Source organism: Sylvia atricapilla, chromosome 14 (genome assembly GCF_009819655.1).
Source record: "Sylvia atricapilla isolate bSylAtr1 chromosome 14, bSylAtr1.pri, whole genome shotgun sequence".
Taxonomy (NCBI): domain Eukaryota; kingdom Metazoa; phylum Chordata; class Aves; order Passeriformes; family Sylviidae; genus Sylvia; species Sylvia atricapilla.
Window position 1 is genome coordinate 2,310,602 of NC_089153.1, and position 15,618 is coordinate 2,326,219.

General features: G+C 53.6%; 2 protein-coding genes across 2 annotated transcripts; both read right to left on the reverse strand.

The window, feature by feature from the left end:
* Positions 1 to 66: 66 nt before the first annotated feature.
* LOC136367721 (protocadherin gamma-A10-like) lies at positions 67 to 11,531 on the reverse strand. The gene is made up of 2 exons (XM_066329525.1): positions 9,087 to 11,531; positions 67 to 453 (listed from the first exon to the last, which is right to left on the reverse strand). Exons 1-2 carry the CDS (start codon positions 11,529 to 11,531, stop codon positions 67 to 69), a joined length of 2,832 nt encoding a protein of 943 aa, XP_066185622.1.
* A 115-nt stretch (positions 11,532 to 11,646) lies between these two features.
* On the reverse strand, positions 11,647 to 15,592 carry LOC136367722 (protocadherin gamma-B5-like). Its single transcript, XM_066329526.1, has 2 exons — positions 13,117 to 15,592; positions 11,647 to 11,844 (listed from the first exon to the last, which is right to left on the reverse strand). The coding sequence occupies exons 1-2, from the start codon at positions 15,583 to 15,585 to the stop codon at positions 11,647 to 11,649; spliced, it is 2,667 nt and encodes an 888-aa protein (XP_066185623.1). The 5' UTR covers positions 15,586 to 15,592.
* Between the last annotated feature and the right edge of the window lie 26 nt (positions 15,593 to 15,618).

Sequence of the window (15,618 nt, forward strand, 5' to 3'; positions counted from 1 at the left end):
AGCTCGCCGCCGCGCTCCTGCCGGACTCCTGCCGCCGCCCGGCCTCCCTTCCAGCCGCTCTCGCTCTCACCGCAGCGCACGGGCCGCCGCAGCGCAGCCAGCCCGCTCGGGCCGCCTCGGACGCCGCTGCTCCCCGCCAAGCGCCGCCTCTCGCCGCCTCTCGCCGCCTCTCGCCGCCTCTCGCCGCCTCTCGCCGCTGCTGCTTCTGCTGGCGGGGCCGCTGCCGCTGCGGCCGGCGCCGGGCGAGCGAGCAGCCTGCGGGGGCAGGACGCTGCGGCGGCCGCGGCTCCAGCGCCGCTCGGCGGCGGCCAACAGCGACACCCGGAGGCGCCGCCGCGCCACTGCAGCCGCCGGATGGCCGCGCTCGAGGGGGCCCGGCTTTGGGCGGGGCTCGGGGCTGCGCCGCCGGCGGGGTCTCTCCTCCGCTGCCCACACAGACAGCAGCAGCTCCCGCTGAATTCCACCCCAAGGCGGTTCTATGTCAGATGTGCGGTGCGGTGATTTAGCGCATTCTTTCGAGTCGTATGGAACAATCAGGAGCAAACATTAATGGCAGGGCAATTACGAATGGAATTTCGTTGCTCTTAATAAAATCACGGCTCATCTACAGCAATACACGACAATATAGGGAACATTTCAAGAGCTTTTCCGAACTTTGTCACACCGCTTGAATTCTTTTTTCAGTAAGTGGGACAAATTAATTTGACATATAGACCAGCCTAAAGCAATGTAAGCAACCCCTATGACAAGATAGTACAGTAACATTTACTCCTTGGTTTCTGACTCATTAAAGTTGTTTCATCTGCATCTCCACATCTGAGCGCCTGATAATAGAAAGTTCAAAGCAACGCTGAGGCATTCATACAGGTAAACAATGCTTTCAGTTTTCCATCTAAATATTTCTTTAATGGTCATTTAACCTACACCTGGGCCATGAGCAGGAACACTTCCTCATAGACTTGAACGTTGGAAGCATATCCAAAACTTCTCTGGGCAATATGTCCCATTTTCTCACAACCCACACTGCAAAGCTTTCTCCTAATCAAAACCTCTCTTCTTTTAGTTAAAAACACTCCTCTGCTGTCGTATGGCCACTGGCCCTTTTAAAAAGTGCTCTGTCCATAGTTCCTATAAGATTATTCATAAACTGGAACAGCAAAAAATCACAGAAGAGTCCACACACAGATGTCACTTCTCCATGCTTGAAGACTCAAATCCTTCAGTCCTTCTCCATAGCAGAGATGTCTCACCCTAAGACCACTTCCATGACACTTCTGGGGACTCTATGTCCATTGGGAATGTTGGGTCAAGATCTGCATGCAGTCTACGGTCTCACAAAGAGAGTTCAGAGTGGGGGAAGGATCTCCCTCGACCTGCCGGGCACAGAACTTGTTATGCAGAGCAGGACACAATTTGAACAGCAGGTGCCCATTGGCGGCTCATGGCCCATCTTATCACCCACCAATCACCCAAAGTACTTCTCTGCTAAGCTCTTCCCTATCCCCTACTCTCTGTTCAAACTGGGGATTGCCCTAACCCAGGGCCAGCACCTTGCACTTTGCCCTGTTCCACTTCATGATGGTTGCACGGGGACACTTCTCCAGCCCATCCCTCGCTGGCATCTCTGCCCTCTCGGCCATCAACTCAAATTGGTGTCAGCCGCAAATGTCCTGAAGCTGCATCCATCCCATTGTCCATGGAGGTACGAAACAGTCCTGGTCCCAGGAAGGAGCCTGGAGGGACAGCACAAGTTACTGCTTTCCACCTGGACGTTGGCCCACTGCCTGTAACTCTTTGGAGGTGACAATCCAGCCTGTTCCTCAGCCATTTAACAGCCTCCAGATGATTGCCCAGCACGCTCCTCTGGGTGATGACGTGGAGGACACTGCACAGGTTCTCACTTTATCCCCTGGTCTGTTCATGGACACCTTGGCTGGGCTGGGTGGCCGCTCTGCACTGTGACAACTGCAGCAGAGATGTTCCTGCATTTTTACACTACAGACAGAGTGTTCCTGGGTGAGCACACATGTGCTTATGAAACCCTTCCTCTTTACAGCTGTAAACATCACAGGTGTGTGTGGGAACTCCACCTGCATTGGGACAGTTGGGACAGAGGAGACTTTCTGTTACAGTTCTGCCTGCTTTATCTCAGCCTAGATCAGGATGAAAATACGGGGAATGTAGAGTCGAGTTTGGTCTTGGTTGCTTATTACCTTATTTACTAACAGTATTTCCAGTATGAGCTCCAGCATGCCAGCTAGAGAAACGAGGCAAAATGCAGGGCCTCCAACTTTCACCAGGGCTATTTAAGAGATAGGTACCCGGTACCAAAACGACAACTGTATCATTTGGGTTTTTGACCCAATAATGACCATTTGATGTTCACAATGCAGATATCTTTCACCCAACTTGAAAAAGCTACCCAGATCCGTGAAGAAGACACAAGAAGGTGAAGAAGAACTTTGACAATGCCGTGAATCCTCCATCTTTGCCTATACACATTGCTATCTATCAAAGCTATGTTTTCACCATGTGAGATCACACAACAGCAATTGAACTACACACCCACAGCCCCTGTGCTATCACACAATCTCAGAAGCCTCTTCCAAGGCCTCAAGTCAAATGTGGTGCCTGCCCAAGGGTCTGCACTCCTCAGCTCAGAAAGCCTGAAAATTTCAGCCTCCAGGGTTCCAACAACCTTTCACATAAGATCAGACACGCTGAGGTTGAGCTCATGACAACAAGCAGGGCAACAGTTACACACATACAGAAGTCAACCGATGCAATAACATTTTGTAGGTCTCGCTCTACAGAAGCAGCTCAAATCACCCTCTAGTCTATCAGGCACAGCCTTGTGTTATCTGTGACATGGGACAAGCAAGGGAATTACCAACTTCTTCTCTACCCTCACACAGAAAACTCTCCTCCCTTCATTTTCTCCTATGCCATGTAGCTGGAAGGGTTTCACTTGTTTCCATCTCCTCACTGGAGATAAATCCCTAATTTACCATGAGATGATAATGCACTGTAGCCACACCCAGAAGGGAGGTACATTGGTCTGCTCACCACCATGATGAGAAGGAAATGAAGGATTCTAAAGCACACAAATGATAAACAACCATACTGAAAGATCAGCAGTCATCCAATGGAGAACGGCTCATCAAACCATTGCCTTGGAGGGAATCTCCTTACTGTCTTTATCACGTGCTCTTTTCCACACAGATGCAACCTCTACTAAAGTCATATTTACATCTCTTTCTCCCAACACTAACAAAACAAATCACTCTCCTATCTCCTGCCTTCCATTTCCATTGGAAAAAGAGCAAGAGGCATGAGCACACCATCCATTCCTAAAAAACAAAAGGTTGTTGATACTAGTAAAAATACTAAACATACAGAGTAAATCAAGGAAACACAAAATGGAAAAAAGCCCGAAAACCTGTAGGAAAACTCAAAACATGAATCATATAAGGCAAGGAAACATTAGAAGACAACAAGCTGTCAGACATGCTCACAGTCAAGTCTTCTAGGCCTTGATTTTAGACCTTTAAATTCATCCCTCAGAGCACCTAGAAGTCACTGAGGTCTCGGGCTCCAGGTGTGGCCCTAAACACTTACTCTGGACAGCAGGACAGGGGGCTTCATTGGAAGAATTAGTCCTCTCCTCACCAACTTTTACTACTGCCTGACCTGCTCACCTTGCACAGTTATGAAACCATCATTTTAAACAGCTGCTCATCGGCTTCTTTCTCAAGGTAAATCTGCTGACAAATTACAACACATTCTCTTACTGCTTCTGCTTCCTATTCTTCCTGTTTCCCACACCCACAGCACCTGCCCAGGTCGCTGAAGAAAGGGTTTGCTGGATAACAAGTGTCACGCTTTAAATTTAAAAGTACTGACCAGAATTGTGAAAATGAGCTGCAACCTAATCTGGAAACAAAGGCCTGAAGGAAAGGGTAATTACAACTCTGAAGAAACTCAATATCACAATGTTGCATAGAGATACAGATGGATAATGGAGGTATCACACAGGGATCATTAGCTGTTCCAGCGCAGAATTAAGGTTCTACATGAACAGTTCTTGTGGAAAATGTCGTTGTTGAGAACTGTCATTTTCTTTCATGACAGAGAAACCAGGATCAGAAGAGAACAGAAATGGCACTGGCTTTGGCACCAAGCATGAAATCGAACCAGTTCTCAGCCAAACCCACATGGATTCACTGACTTGTATTGGCATAGAACTGAGCTCTCACCCTCCTCACTCTGTGTCACAGCCTTTAGTTTCACCATCAACATACACCAAAATTTTGGTTCTATCTTTGCCACAGAGAAAACAACACCTTGGGGAAATACATATTTATGTAGTTGTATTTCCTTAATGAAATATTCAGGGTCAGGCTGGATGGGGCTCTGAACAACCTGGTGTGGTGGAAGATGTCCCTGCCTAGGGAACAGGAGTGGGAACAACATGATTCTTAAGGTCTTGTTCAACACAAACCATTTCAAAATTCCGTGTTTCCCTGATTCTAGGATTATATGTACAGCTTCAAATATGGATGAGGGATAATTCTGTGTTTTGGGGTTTGCAGGATTGCCAGGAACAATGAGGATCAATTTTACTCCTTGACAAGAAAACAAGAAAACCAACAAACAACCCAACACAATCATCAAAAAAACTTAATCAACCCAGCCAAGAATGGCAAAACACCAGAAGAGTATCAATCATGGCCTCAGATTTCAGATTGGGTCAACTCTAGTATACACACAAGACAGGAAACTCAACTGTAACTAATGCACAGGAGGCCTCACAAAAGAGCTCATCCAAGGCATTCATTTCCTGGGATAGTAAGATCAAGGAAAAGCTTGGAACCACACATGTGAGCCTGATCTGCTACGAGAAATAGAAGTTGGCAAAATTCATTCATTGGTTTTGAACTATATCACTGAGAAGTCCAGCATCACCCTTGTGTCTGGATGGAGACTTCTTCTCTCTGTCCAAACATAACAGGAAAGCAAAGTCTGCATACAGACAGCAGTAGAAGAACAGTTGTGTGCAAAGCTTCTGAGATCTCAAACATCACAACTGAGATTACTCTGTTCTTCCCAAACACTTGAACAAGTCAAAAATGTTATATAGGCTATAAATTGATCCCAATTCTGTCAAAGACACAGACATCCAAGTATCAGCTCAAAGGCAACATCACTGTTCTTCAGCACATGGACTCCTCACGAGATGTGTGACTACCACTCTGCATGCAAAGAATATCAAACCCAAATTAGGCCATTAGTCTCCAAACCACACAATATAAAATCATAACACCACTCATATTCTTAAGGCCAGCAAGAGCCCTGGGGATCAACAAAACACCTGCCATGTCTCCACCAGTGCCTCCTCACACACCACACCTCCAACACTCTCCCCTAACCATTCCCAGCTCACATGGTTATCACAGATCTTCAGAATTTAGAGACTCCACCAGAAGGAAAGGTGCTCAGACAGTCTCTCCTCACTGTGGATAATTGCTGGAGTCCAGGACATCCCCTTGGATGATGTGGGACCCGAGGAAGGGAATTTGAGCCCTGGACAGGAGGGTGTGGAGCTGGTCCAGGGGGCTTGGAGACCTTGGCACAGAGCCCAGGAAAACACCGGGTTTGATTTTTAGTCCATGGGAGAAGCTTTTGACACAGAGAGAGGAATTGCAAACCACCAGGATGTGAAAACAGTAGTTTAGCACAGTAGAAGATACAAAATATAGTAGTTTAAGGGTTCCTAGAATACAGGTAAATGGGAACAAGATGGAGGAATTTGAGTGGTGCCTCATGTACTTCTCCTTCTTCCTCGTCCTCCATCTTTCGGGGTGGTGATGGCACAAAGTTGTTAGAGTGGAGTGGGTCAAAGTAGAAATGACACTTGGAGTGTGGGCACTGGGCATTGGTACAGAATAGTAAATAAACGACACGTAGTTATCTGTGTAAGTGTTAGGGAACATCCCATCGGGGGTCAGTCTCCTCGTGTCCCAGCTGCTGTCCGGACCTCGGCTGGGAGAGGAGAAAATTTTGAGATATCAAATAATAAACACCATGAGAAACCTGAAAACAAACCTTCAAGACTCTTCTTTTTACACCAACACGACTCGGGGCTTTTAGAGGGCCAAGGACTTTAAACAATCTAAATCTCAGGTGACAAAACCCTCCCCAAGAGAATATTTGACTTCTCAAAATATGTCAATGGAAGTCTCTCCCTCTTCACCTACAAACATGAAAGAACCATCTTCAGGTCATCAAAACAGAGAGACAGAAAATCAACCCCTGCAGAGCTGAAGAGCTCACAACACTCTTCTGTGTCATATAACTCACAGTAGATGATTCATCAACTTGGTTTATAGGCCCCAAACGCATAGTTTGCTCTTCCCATATGGCATCTTTCACAAGCACAATATTAAGCTTCTAAGTGACACAATTATGATGGCCTGCAAACACTTAGTAACAATCTCCAAGGGTTCTCCATGCAGCTGAAGTATATATCTTCTAGACAATGACATTATGAAGAAAAATCTCACATTGCTCCATACCAGAGACTCGAAGTGGCCAGGAAATGGAGGAAAACATTCCCTTGAGTCTTTAATCAGACAATCAGGGACAGCTCATAGTACTGAAATTTCCAACACTTGCCATCATCCGTGGTGTTCTTCCACCCATATATCCTAAAAACATGTGACAGTGCAGGCCCAGCTCCCCAGACCACTTTTCTTCACACCACCAATTTCACACAGCTATTTTCACTTCTCTGTACTATGGAAGCAACATTTGCCTACTCACTGAAGTTCTGTAAAGACACTTATCAGACTAAAAGGAAAAGCCCAGCAGTCTTCCAAGACAGACTAAGTCAGTGAATATCTGCACACAGGGAATACTGTCCACCCTCTATCTCCCGCAGCACCTTGAATCTCTCCCTTCCCACCCATGAAATTCCATTCCTATGCTAAATATTTCACAGCCAACACTCATCCAGCTCCATTTGACATAGCTCCACCTTCTACACCAAGAAAAAACCAAAGCAGTTCTGCCATTGCCTCCTGCATTTCCTCCTCCACACGCAGCCACCCACAGGCTTTTCAAAGAGCCACAACTTCAAGAGGATCCTTCATCTTCAGAACAGGCTGACAGACATAATCAAGGATCACTTTTTGCCAGGCCAAATCCTCTATCAAGGACAAAGATGAAACCGTGAATGCCACAAAGCCTTTTCCTGCTGACATCCACTATGCACCATACAGAACGAAAAAGGCTGAGAACAACGTGCAGAAAAGTTCCACGCAAAGGCAGCAGCACTTTGTTCAAGACACATTCAACCCATTCAAGCACATGTGCTGTTGGGAAGACACAAGAATACACAAGAGCCTGCTAAAAAGTGTATTTCTAATAACGAGATATATCTGTTCAGCAGATTTCACAAAAACAGGAACATGGATTCTACACAGCTCAGGTCACAGAGGGGAAGAATACCTGGAACCTGAAAATTAACCAAACCTCTGAACTAATGAAAAATTTGACAGCAGCAGCCTTGTCCCTCATTCCTTCTTCACTGCCTGGAAGGCTGAGGACCGATCCCGTGTTCACACAACAACAGCAACAGGCACCGGCCACAAGAATGTCACCGAAGGAAACCCTGCCTTGCTTTTCAGCAAAGTCCCCTGTGCAGGCCAAAGAAAACGGTGCACAAAGAGCACGGGAACATCAGGTGAAAGTGTGGCAGAGAAATTCTGGACAGAGAAACTCACCGAGGGAGAAGAGGGATCGACGAGGAGGGTGCAAACATTTAATAACAGCCTCCCAGGGTTCTCCATGCACATGGAATACATCTACACAATGACATAGGGAAGAAAAACTTCACATTGCTTAATACTAGAGACAGAAACTGGTCAGGGAATGGAGGAAATCATTCCCTTGAGTCCTTCAGCAAACATTCATGCACAGCTCACATGACTCAAATTTCCAACCCTTCCCATTATCCATGGTGTTCTCTCACCCATGTATCCTAAAACCCTGTGACAGTGCAGGCCCAGCTCCCCAGACCACTTTTCTTCATGACATCAAATGGCATCACTGCACTACAGAATCTCCATTGGGCTGCTCACTGAAGTTCTGTGAAGACACTTCATAGGTCTAAAAGGAAAAGCCTAGGAGTCTACAAGGAGAACTTGAATCAGTGAATATCTGCACACAGGGAATTATGTCCACCTTACGTGTCCCACTCACCTTGAATCTCTCCCTTCCCACCCACACAATTCTCTTGCCATGATAAATTTTCTATAGACCAGACTGTATATGACGCAGCTCGACCTTCACAAACAAGAAAAAACCAAAGCAGTTCTGCCATTTCCTCCTGCATTTCCTCCTCCACATGCAGTCGCCCACAGACTTTTCAAAGTCAAAACTCCAGGAGAATCCTTCATCTTTAGAACAGGCAGACAGACATCATCAAGGACCACTTTTTGCCGGACCCAATCCTCTGTCGAGGATGAAGATCAAAGCATGGATGACACAAAGATTTTTCCTGCTGGCTGCCACTATGCACCATGGGAAACGAAAAAGGGAGAGAAGAACCTGCAGAGAAGTTCCATGCAAAGCCATCAGCACTTTGTTCACGACACATTCAACCCATTCAAGCATAGGTCCTGTTCAAAAGACACATGAGCCTGCTAAAACACTTGTATTTCGTAATAACGCAGTAAATCTGTTCAGAAGATCTCATACTAACACGAACACGGATTCTAGCACAGCACAGGTGACGGAGGGGAAGAATACCTGGAACTTGAAAATTAACCAAACACCTGACATAGCGAAAAATTTGACAGCAGCAGCCTTGTCCCTCCTTCCTTCTTCACTACTCGGAAGGCTGAGGACCGATCCCGTGTTCACACAACGACAGCAAAGGGCACCATCCTTCAGAATATCACCGAAGGAAACGCTCCCTTGCTTTTCCGCAAAGTCCCCTGTGCAAGCCACAAAACACGACGGGTAAAGGGCACGGCAACATCAGGTGAAAGGGTGACGCAGAAAATATGGACAGAGAAACTCACCGAAGGAGCGGAGGGATCCGCGGGGAGGGCGGCGGCCACATCCTCCTCCCCGAGCAGCGGCGCGGGCTCGTCGGGCAGCGGCCGGGCCGGGAGGGTGTCGCAGCAGCTGGCGGCCGAGAAGCGCAGCTGGCTCTTGCGCGAGTCGGCCGTGAGCGACACGTCGTGCGAGTAGGACTGCAGGAAGGCGCGCACGCCGTCGATGCCCACGAAGTGCGAGACGGGCACGCCGCGCAAGGCGCCGCTGTCGGGCGGCAGCAGGTGCCGGCGGCGCCAGCGGCGCAGGCGCAGCGCCAGCAGCAGCAGCAGGAAGGCCACGAAGAGGCACGACACGGCGGCCACGGCCAGCACCAGCCAGCGCGTCAGGCTGCCGGCCGCCTCGCCCGGCGCCGCCGCCTCGGCCGCGCTGCCCAGCTCGGCCAGCAGCTCGGCCACGCTCTCGGCCAGCACCACGCTCAGCGTGGCCGTGGCCGACAGCGCCGGCCGCCCGTGGTCCTTCACCACCACCACCAGGCTCTGGCGCGCCGCGTCGCGGGCCAGCGGGAAGCGCGCCGTGCGCACCTCGCCGCTGTGCAGCCCCACGCGGAACAGCCCCGGCTCCGTGGCCTTGGCCAGCTCGTAGGACAGCCACGCGTTCTGCCCCGCGTCCGCGTCCACCGCCACCACCTTGGCCACCAGCGCGCCGGGCTCCGACCAGCGCGGCGCCAGCTCCACGCCCGACCACGCGCCGCCCGAGCCCGCCGCGGGAGCCGCCGGCGGGTACAGCACCTGCGGCGCGTTGTCGTTCTCGTCCACGATCTGCAGCCGCACCGACACGTTGCTGCTCAGCGCCGGCGCGCCGCCGTCCTCCGCACGCACCCACAGCTGCAGCTCGCGCACCTGCTCGTAGTCCAAGGAGCGCAGCGCGTACAGCGCGCCCGTCTCCGCCTGCACCGACACGTACGACGACAGCGGCGCGCCCCGCACCCGCCCCTCCGACAGCCGGTAGCGCACGCGCGCGTTCTGCCCCCAGTCCGCGTCCGTGGCGCGCACCGTCAGCACCAGCGCGCCCGCCGCGTTGTTCTCCGCCAGCCGCGCGCTGTAGCGCTCCTCCGCGAACACCGGCGCGTTGTCGTTCACGTCCAGCACCCGCAGCGCCAGCACCGCGCTGCTCTGCAGCGCCGGCGACCCGCCGTCGGCCGCCCGCACCGTCACGTTGTACTCCGGCACCTGCTCTCGGTCCAGCTCTCTCGCCGTCACCACGCTGTAGTAGCTGCCCTTCGAGCTACGGAGCCGGAACGGGACATCCCCGTCCAGTGAGCAGCGCACCTCGCCATTTGCCCCCAAATCCAGGTCCTGCACATGAAACAGGGCGACCACCGTCCCCGATGGGGAGTCTTCGGAAATCTCGCTCAGTGCTGATCGTACCGAAATTTCAGGCACATTGTCGTTGACGTCTGTCACTGTTATAGTAACTTTTGCTGTGTCAAAAAGCTCTCCTCCATCATGTGCCTGCACCTCAATTTCATGGGAGGAGATTTTCTCGAAGTCCAAGTCATCTTTAACGGTTATTTTTCCAGACTCAGAGTCCAGGTGGAAAAGTTCCGGCCCCCCGTCCGAAATTTTATAGATGCTGTATTTCACATGTCCATTTGGCCCCTCGTCGGCGTCCGTGGCCGTGACCGTGACGAGGACGGAGCCCACGGGCACGTCCTCGGCCACACGCACCGTGTACTCCGCCTGGCTGAACACCGGCGCGTTGTCGTTCGCGTCCACCACCGTCACTCGGATCCGAGCCGTGCCCGTCCGGGCCGGATCGCCGCCGTCACTCGCCCTCAGCACCAGCTCGTGAAACGCCGCCTCCTCCCGGTCCAGCGCCTTGGCCAGCACCAGCTCGGGACGCTGATCGCCGCCGGGGCCCGCCTGCACGGCCAGCGAGAAGTGCTCGTCGCCGCTCAGCTCGTAGCTCTGCAGAGAATTCCGGCCTGAATCTGCGTCTTTTGCTTCTCGGAGGGGAAAACGCGATCCCAGTGCAGTTGTCTCGCTCACTCTCAGTTCTGTTTCTGTCTCTCGGAAGCTGGGGGCGTTGTCGTTAATGTCCATGATTTCAACTTCGATTTCGTAGAACTTCATTTCCCCCTCCACTATCAGCTCACAGCGCAGCACGCATTTCTCCACCAGCCGGCAAAGCTGCTCTCTGTCGATCCTCTCCGCCGTCACTAAATGTCCTGTCTTCCCATGAAGAGCAAAATACTGCGTCCTACCCTTGGAGACAACGGTGACGGCATCGCTGGTCTCCGGCAGCTGCAGCCCCAGGTCCTTGGCCACGTCGCCCACGAACGAGCCCTTGGGCATCTCCTCAGGCACCGAGTAGCGCAGCTGCCCCCACGCCGCCTCCCACGCCGCCAGCAGGACGGCCCAGAGCAGAGCTCGCTGCCGCCGGCCCCAGCGCCTCCTCGCCGCGCACATCTCCACAGCAATAACTCCCCGCCGCCGGCACCAGAACACGGCCGGGAGCTCTGCGCGGCCGCTCGCAGATCTGGCTCACGGTGTAGCTCTGGCCCTCTGCTGCCGATCGCTGCCTCTAGGCTCTTTCTACCCCGTTCAGCACCTCTCCGCACGGCAGAGACGATCGCTGACCGTTCCGCCGCCGACCCACGCAGCTAAAGAGCGAGAGAGCCGGGCCGCAGCGGGCGGGGCTGCCGGTAGCGCTCCGAGCTTCCTCTCGCTCCTCTCGGTCAACAGCGGCGCCCGCAGCCTCCTCCCGGCACTGCAGGCAGCGCTAATGTAATGCAGTTATTTTAATACGACCTATGGAGTGTTACGAGTCCTAACACAGTACTACAAGAGAAGAACTTTCATCGCATATATTTGTAGAAGTCATGACTGAATGACCAGCGCAAGGGTGGCAAAAAAACACCACCTCTGATATACAGATGTAAGTTACTTCTCTCTGTGCCGACTGTATCTACAGCTACCCAGGAGGAAGGAAAGCTCCTGTAATGAACCTGCCCAGTTTATATATAATTACATTCAATCGAGTAGTTCTACAATCCCAGGAAGAAGCTTCTATTTTGTCAGAAATTAACGTGTAAATGGTTGACGCTCATTAGCAAAACCTTCTTCTAATTATTCTTATATTCATGTAGCTATCGCACATTTTCCACAAAAACACCTAAGGACAGTTGGAAAAGAGAAGTGCAGCTGCACGCCTTAAACTCTGATGGTCTTTGATGTATGTCCGAATATCCCTGATTCACGTCCCTAAACTGGCCATTTGGCGAATCTCGTTCACATTTGATATGTATCTTTGGATTTTAAAGTCTTATCCTTTTAAACAAATATCCATAACGAATGTTGGGGAAAAAACCAACCCAACAAACATAGAAAACCGAAAAAAAAAAATCTAGAACCCGAAAACCAAACAAACAAACGAAGAAAAACAAAATCAACAAAAAAACCCCCCACAAATATCCCCAAACCTCGTTCCTCTACCAGTACAGTTTCTGCCACACCGTTCACTCAAAAGATGAGTGGTAGTCTCTTCTTTTACTCTGGGTGGAGAACCTTTCAGGTATCCATCAATGAAGCACACACACGAGACCTCTTGGAGCCCAAGATAGAAAAAGCGTTAACCAAGGGGTATGTGGCCGGCTATAAACCAAGTACCAGAATACGGATTCAGATAAAAACGATCATTAACGGAAAATTGGCAACGGCTAATATCTGCATTATTTCCCTGATTACTTAATGAAGAACCAGCGAGCCTCCTGCACAGTAAGGATTCCTCTTCACAGCTGCTGCTGATTATTATTTTGTTCAACGAACTAAAACAAAACAAAACAACCCCTCTTGATGAATTTGAAGCTATGACCACCGCAGAACCAAGTGCTACCGCTAAGAACATGTTCTCAGAATAAAAAAATCACCCCGTTCTTTCATTCCAACTTGGACCAGCCCTCTCTATCTCCACAATCCGCAGAACTCCACCCAAAGCAGTGCAATTCTTTGGGAATGTTCAAGAAGAACAGCAAGAAATCGCGGAACTACAAACCTGCAGTGCTTTGGGTTCGGCGGGTGGATCTCCCACAACGCCGCTGCTGCTGGAGATCTGCTTCTCGCAGGAATCCCCGCCCAGAAGCTCCTCCGCCGACAGGACGGGCACCGGCGGCGGCGGCGGCCAAGCGGCCTCGGGCACGGCGCGGGCCGGCGCGGCCACGCACAGGTTGTAGGAGTAGGGCAAGGTGCCCTCGCAGAAGTCGGCCGGGAAGGCGGCGCCGGCCACCGAGAAGCGCTGCGCGCCCAGGCAGCGCAGCACGGCGGGCGGCCCGGCCCGGCGCAGCCGCGCCAGCACGGCCAGCGCCACGCTCAGCACCAAGAGCGCCGACAGCAGCGCCAGCGCCAGCACCAGGTAGAACTGCAGCTCGGCCGCCGGCGCCTCGGCGCCCGCCGCCCGCTCGCTCAGCTCCGGCAGCGCCTCCTGCAAGCTCTCGGCCAGCACCACGTGCAGCGTGGCCGTGGCCGACAGCGCCGGCTGCCCGTGGTCCTTCACCACGGCCACCACACGCTGCTTGGCCGCGTCCCGCTCGGACACGGCGCGCGCCGTGCGCACCTCGCCGCTGTGCAGCCCCACGCGGAACAGCGCCGGCTCCGACGCCTGCACCAGCTCGTACGACAGCCACGCGTTGCGCCCCGCGTCCGCGTCCACCGCCACCACCTTGGCCACCAGGTAGCCGGCCTCGGCCGAACGCGGCACCACCTCGAAAGGAGGCGCCGCCGCTCCCGCCGCCTCTCCCGGCGCCACGGCGGCCCCCGCGCCCGCCGCCGGCCACAGCACCCGCGGCGCGTTGTCGTTGCGGTCCAGCACGAAGACGCGCACCGTGGCCGTGGAGCTGCGCGCCGGCGCGCCGCCGTCCTGCGCCCGCACCGCCACCGCGAACTCGCGGCACTGCTCGTAGTCCAAGGAGCGCTGCGCGTACAGCGCGCCGCTCCGCGCCTCCACCGACACCAGCGGCGCCGCGCCCGCCGCGCCCGCGCTGCCGCCCGCCAGCCAGTAGCTCACGCGCCCGTTGGCGCCCGCGTCCGCGTCCCGCGCCTGCACGCGCAGCACCAGCGCGCCCGCCGCGTTGTTCTCCGCCACGTACGCGCTGTACGCCGCCTCCTCGAACACCGGCGCGTTGTCGTTCACGTCCGACACCTCCAGCACCAGCTCCGCGCTGCTCCACAGCGCCGGCCTGCCCCGGTCCCGGGCCACCACCGTCACGCGGTGCTCGGCCGCCTGCTCGCGGTCCAGCGCGCTCGCCGTCACCACCTTGTACGAGCCGCCCGGCGACGCCACGATCGACAGCGGCGCCTCTCCCGACAGCTCGCACGACACCTGCCCGTTCTCGCCGGAGTCTCTGTCCCGAACTTTCAGCAGTGCTACCACGGTACCGGTCGGGGCATCCTCGGGCACAGGACTCGACAGGGACAGAATGGTGATCTCGGGCGCGTTGTCATTCTCGTCCGTGATGTCGATCTGCACTTCACAGTGATCTGTGAGCCCGCCGCCATCCATTGCCTCCAAGCCAAAAACGTATGTATTTTCCGCCTCAAAATCGAGCGGACCCACCGTCCTGATCTCCCCGCTCTCCCTGTCTATAGTGAAGAATGAGGAGACGTCGCCTGGGACGTTCCCAAAGGAGTAGGACACTCGCCCGTTCGAGCCGGCGTCCGCATCCGTCGCCTGTACCCGCAGCACCAGAGACCCAGCTGGCAAATTCTCCGCAACTCGCGCTTCGTAGAGGCTTTTGCTGAACACGGGCGGGTTGTCATTGGCGTCTGTCACGTTGATGCGGACCTGGACTGTCCCAGACCTGGCAGGTTCCCCGCCATCCACTGCCGTCAGCACCAACTCAAAGGAGCTCTGCTTCTCCCGGTCCAACGCTCTCTCCAGGATTAATTCTGGCTGCTTCTTTCCACCCGCCTTTTCTTTCATTGTTAGTGAGAATGACGGGTGGCTGGTGAGTTGATAAGTCAGCAGCGAATTGCTTCCTGCGTCTGCATCCCGTGCCATTTCCAAAGGAAACCGAGCACCGGGAAGCGTCCATTCATCTATCTCGAGATCCAGAGCGGCCTTGCTGAAGGTCGGGGAGTTGTCATTCACGTCCTCGATCGCCACCTCGACATGGAAAATGTTCAGCGGGTTGTGCAGCAAAGCCTCGAAGCTGACGGAGCAGGCCCCAGATGCGCCGCACATCTCCTCCCGGTCCAGCCTCTCGTTCACGTACAGGTTCCCGTTCTCCTCATTCACAGTGAAGTATTGCTTCTCCTCGCTCAGCCGCAGCTTGCGCGCCGGCAGCTCGTCCGCGCTGAGCCCCAGGTCCCGCGCCAGCGGCCCCACGAGCGAGCCTCTGCCCAGCTCCTCGGGGATGGCGTAGCGGACCCGCTCGGCCGCCGCCCGCCACCACACGCACAGCAGCACCGCGCCCAGCAGCGCTCGCCCGCCGCCCGGCCCGCGCCTCTGCCGCCGCCTCAGCGCCATTCTCTGTGGCCACAGCTCGCCGCCGCGCTCCTG

What these genes read in the sequence shown, in the direction of transcription:
- LOC136367721 (XM_066329525.1), bottom strand. Translation starts at nt 11,531, where the DNA reads ATGTGCGCGGCGAGGAGGCGCTGGGGCCGGCGGCAGCGAGCTCTGCTC. An exon ending in CGGATCCCTCCGCTCCTTCG is followed by an intron (nt 454 to 9,086) that starts GTGAGTTTCTCT and finishes GGTGGAATTCAG; the next exon opens with CGGGAGCTGCTGCTGTCTGT.
- LOC136367722 (XM_066329526.1), bottom strand. Translation starts at nt 15,585, where the DNA reads ATGGCGCTGAGGCGGCGGCAGAGGCGCGGGCCGGGCGGCGGGCGAGCG. An exon ending in CCGAACCCAAAGCACTGCAG is followed by an intron (nt 11,845 to 13,116) that starts GTTTGTAGTTCC and finishes GCATTACATTAG; the next exon opens with CGCTGCCTGCAGTGCCGGGA.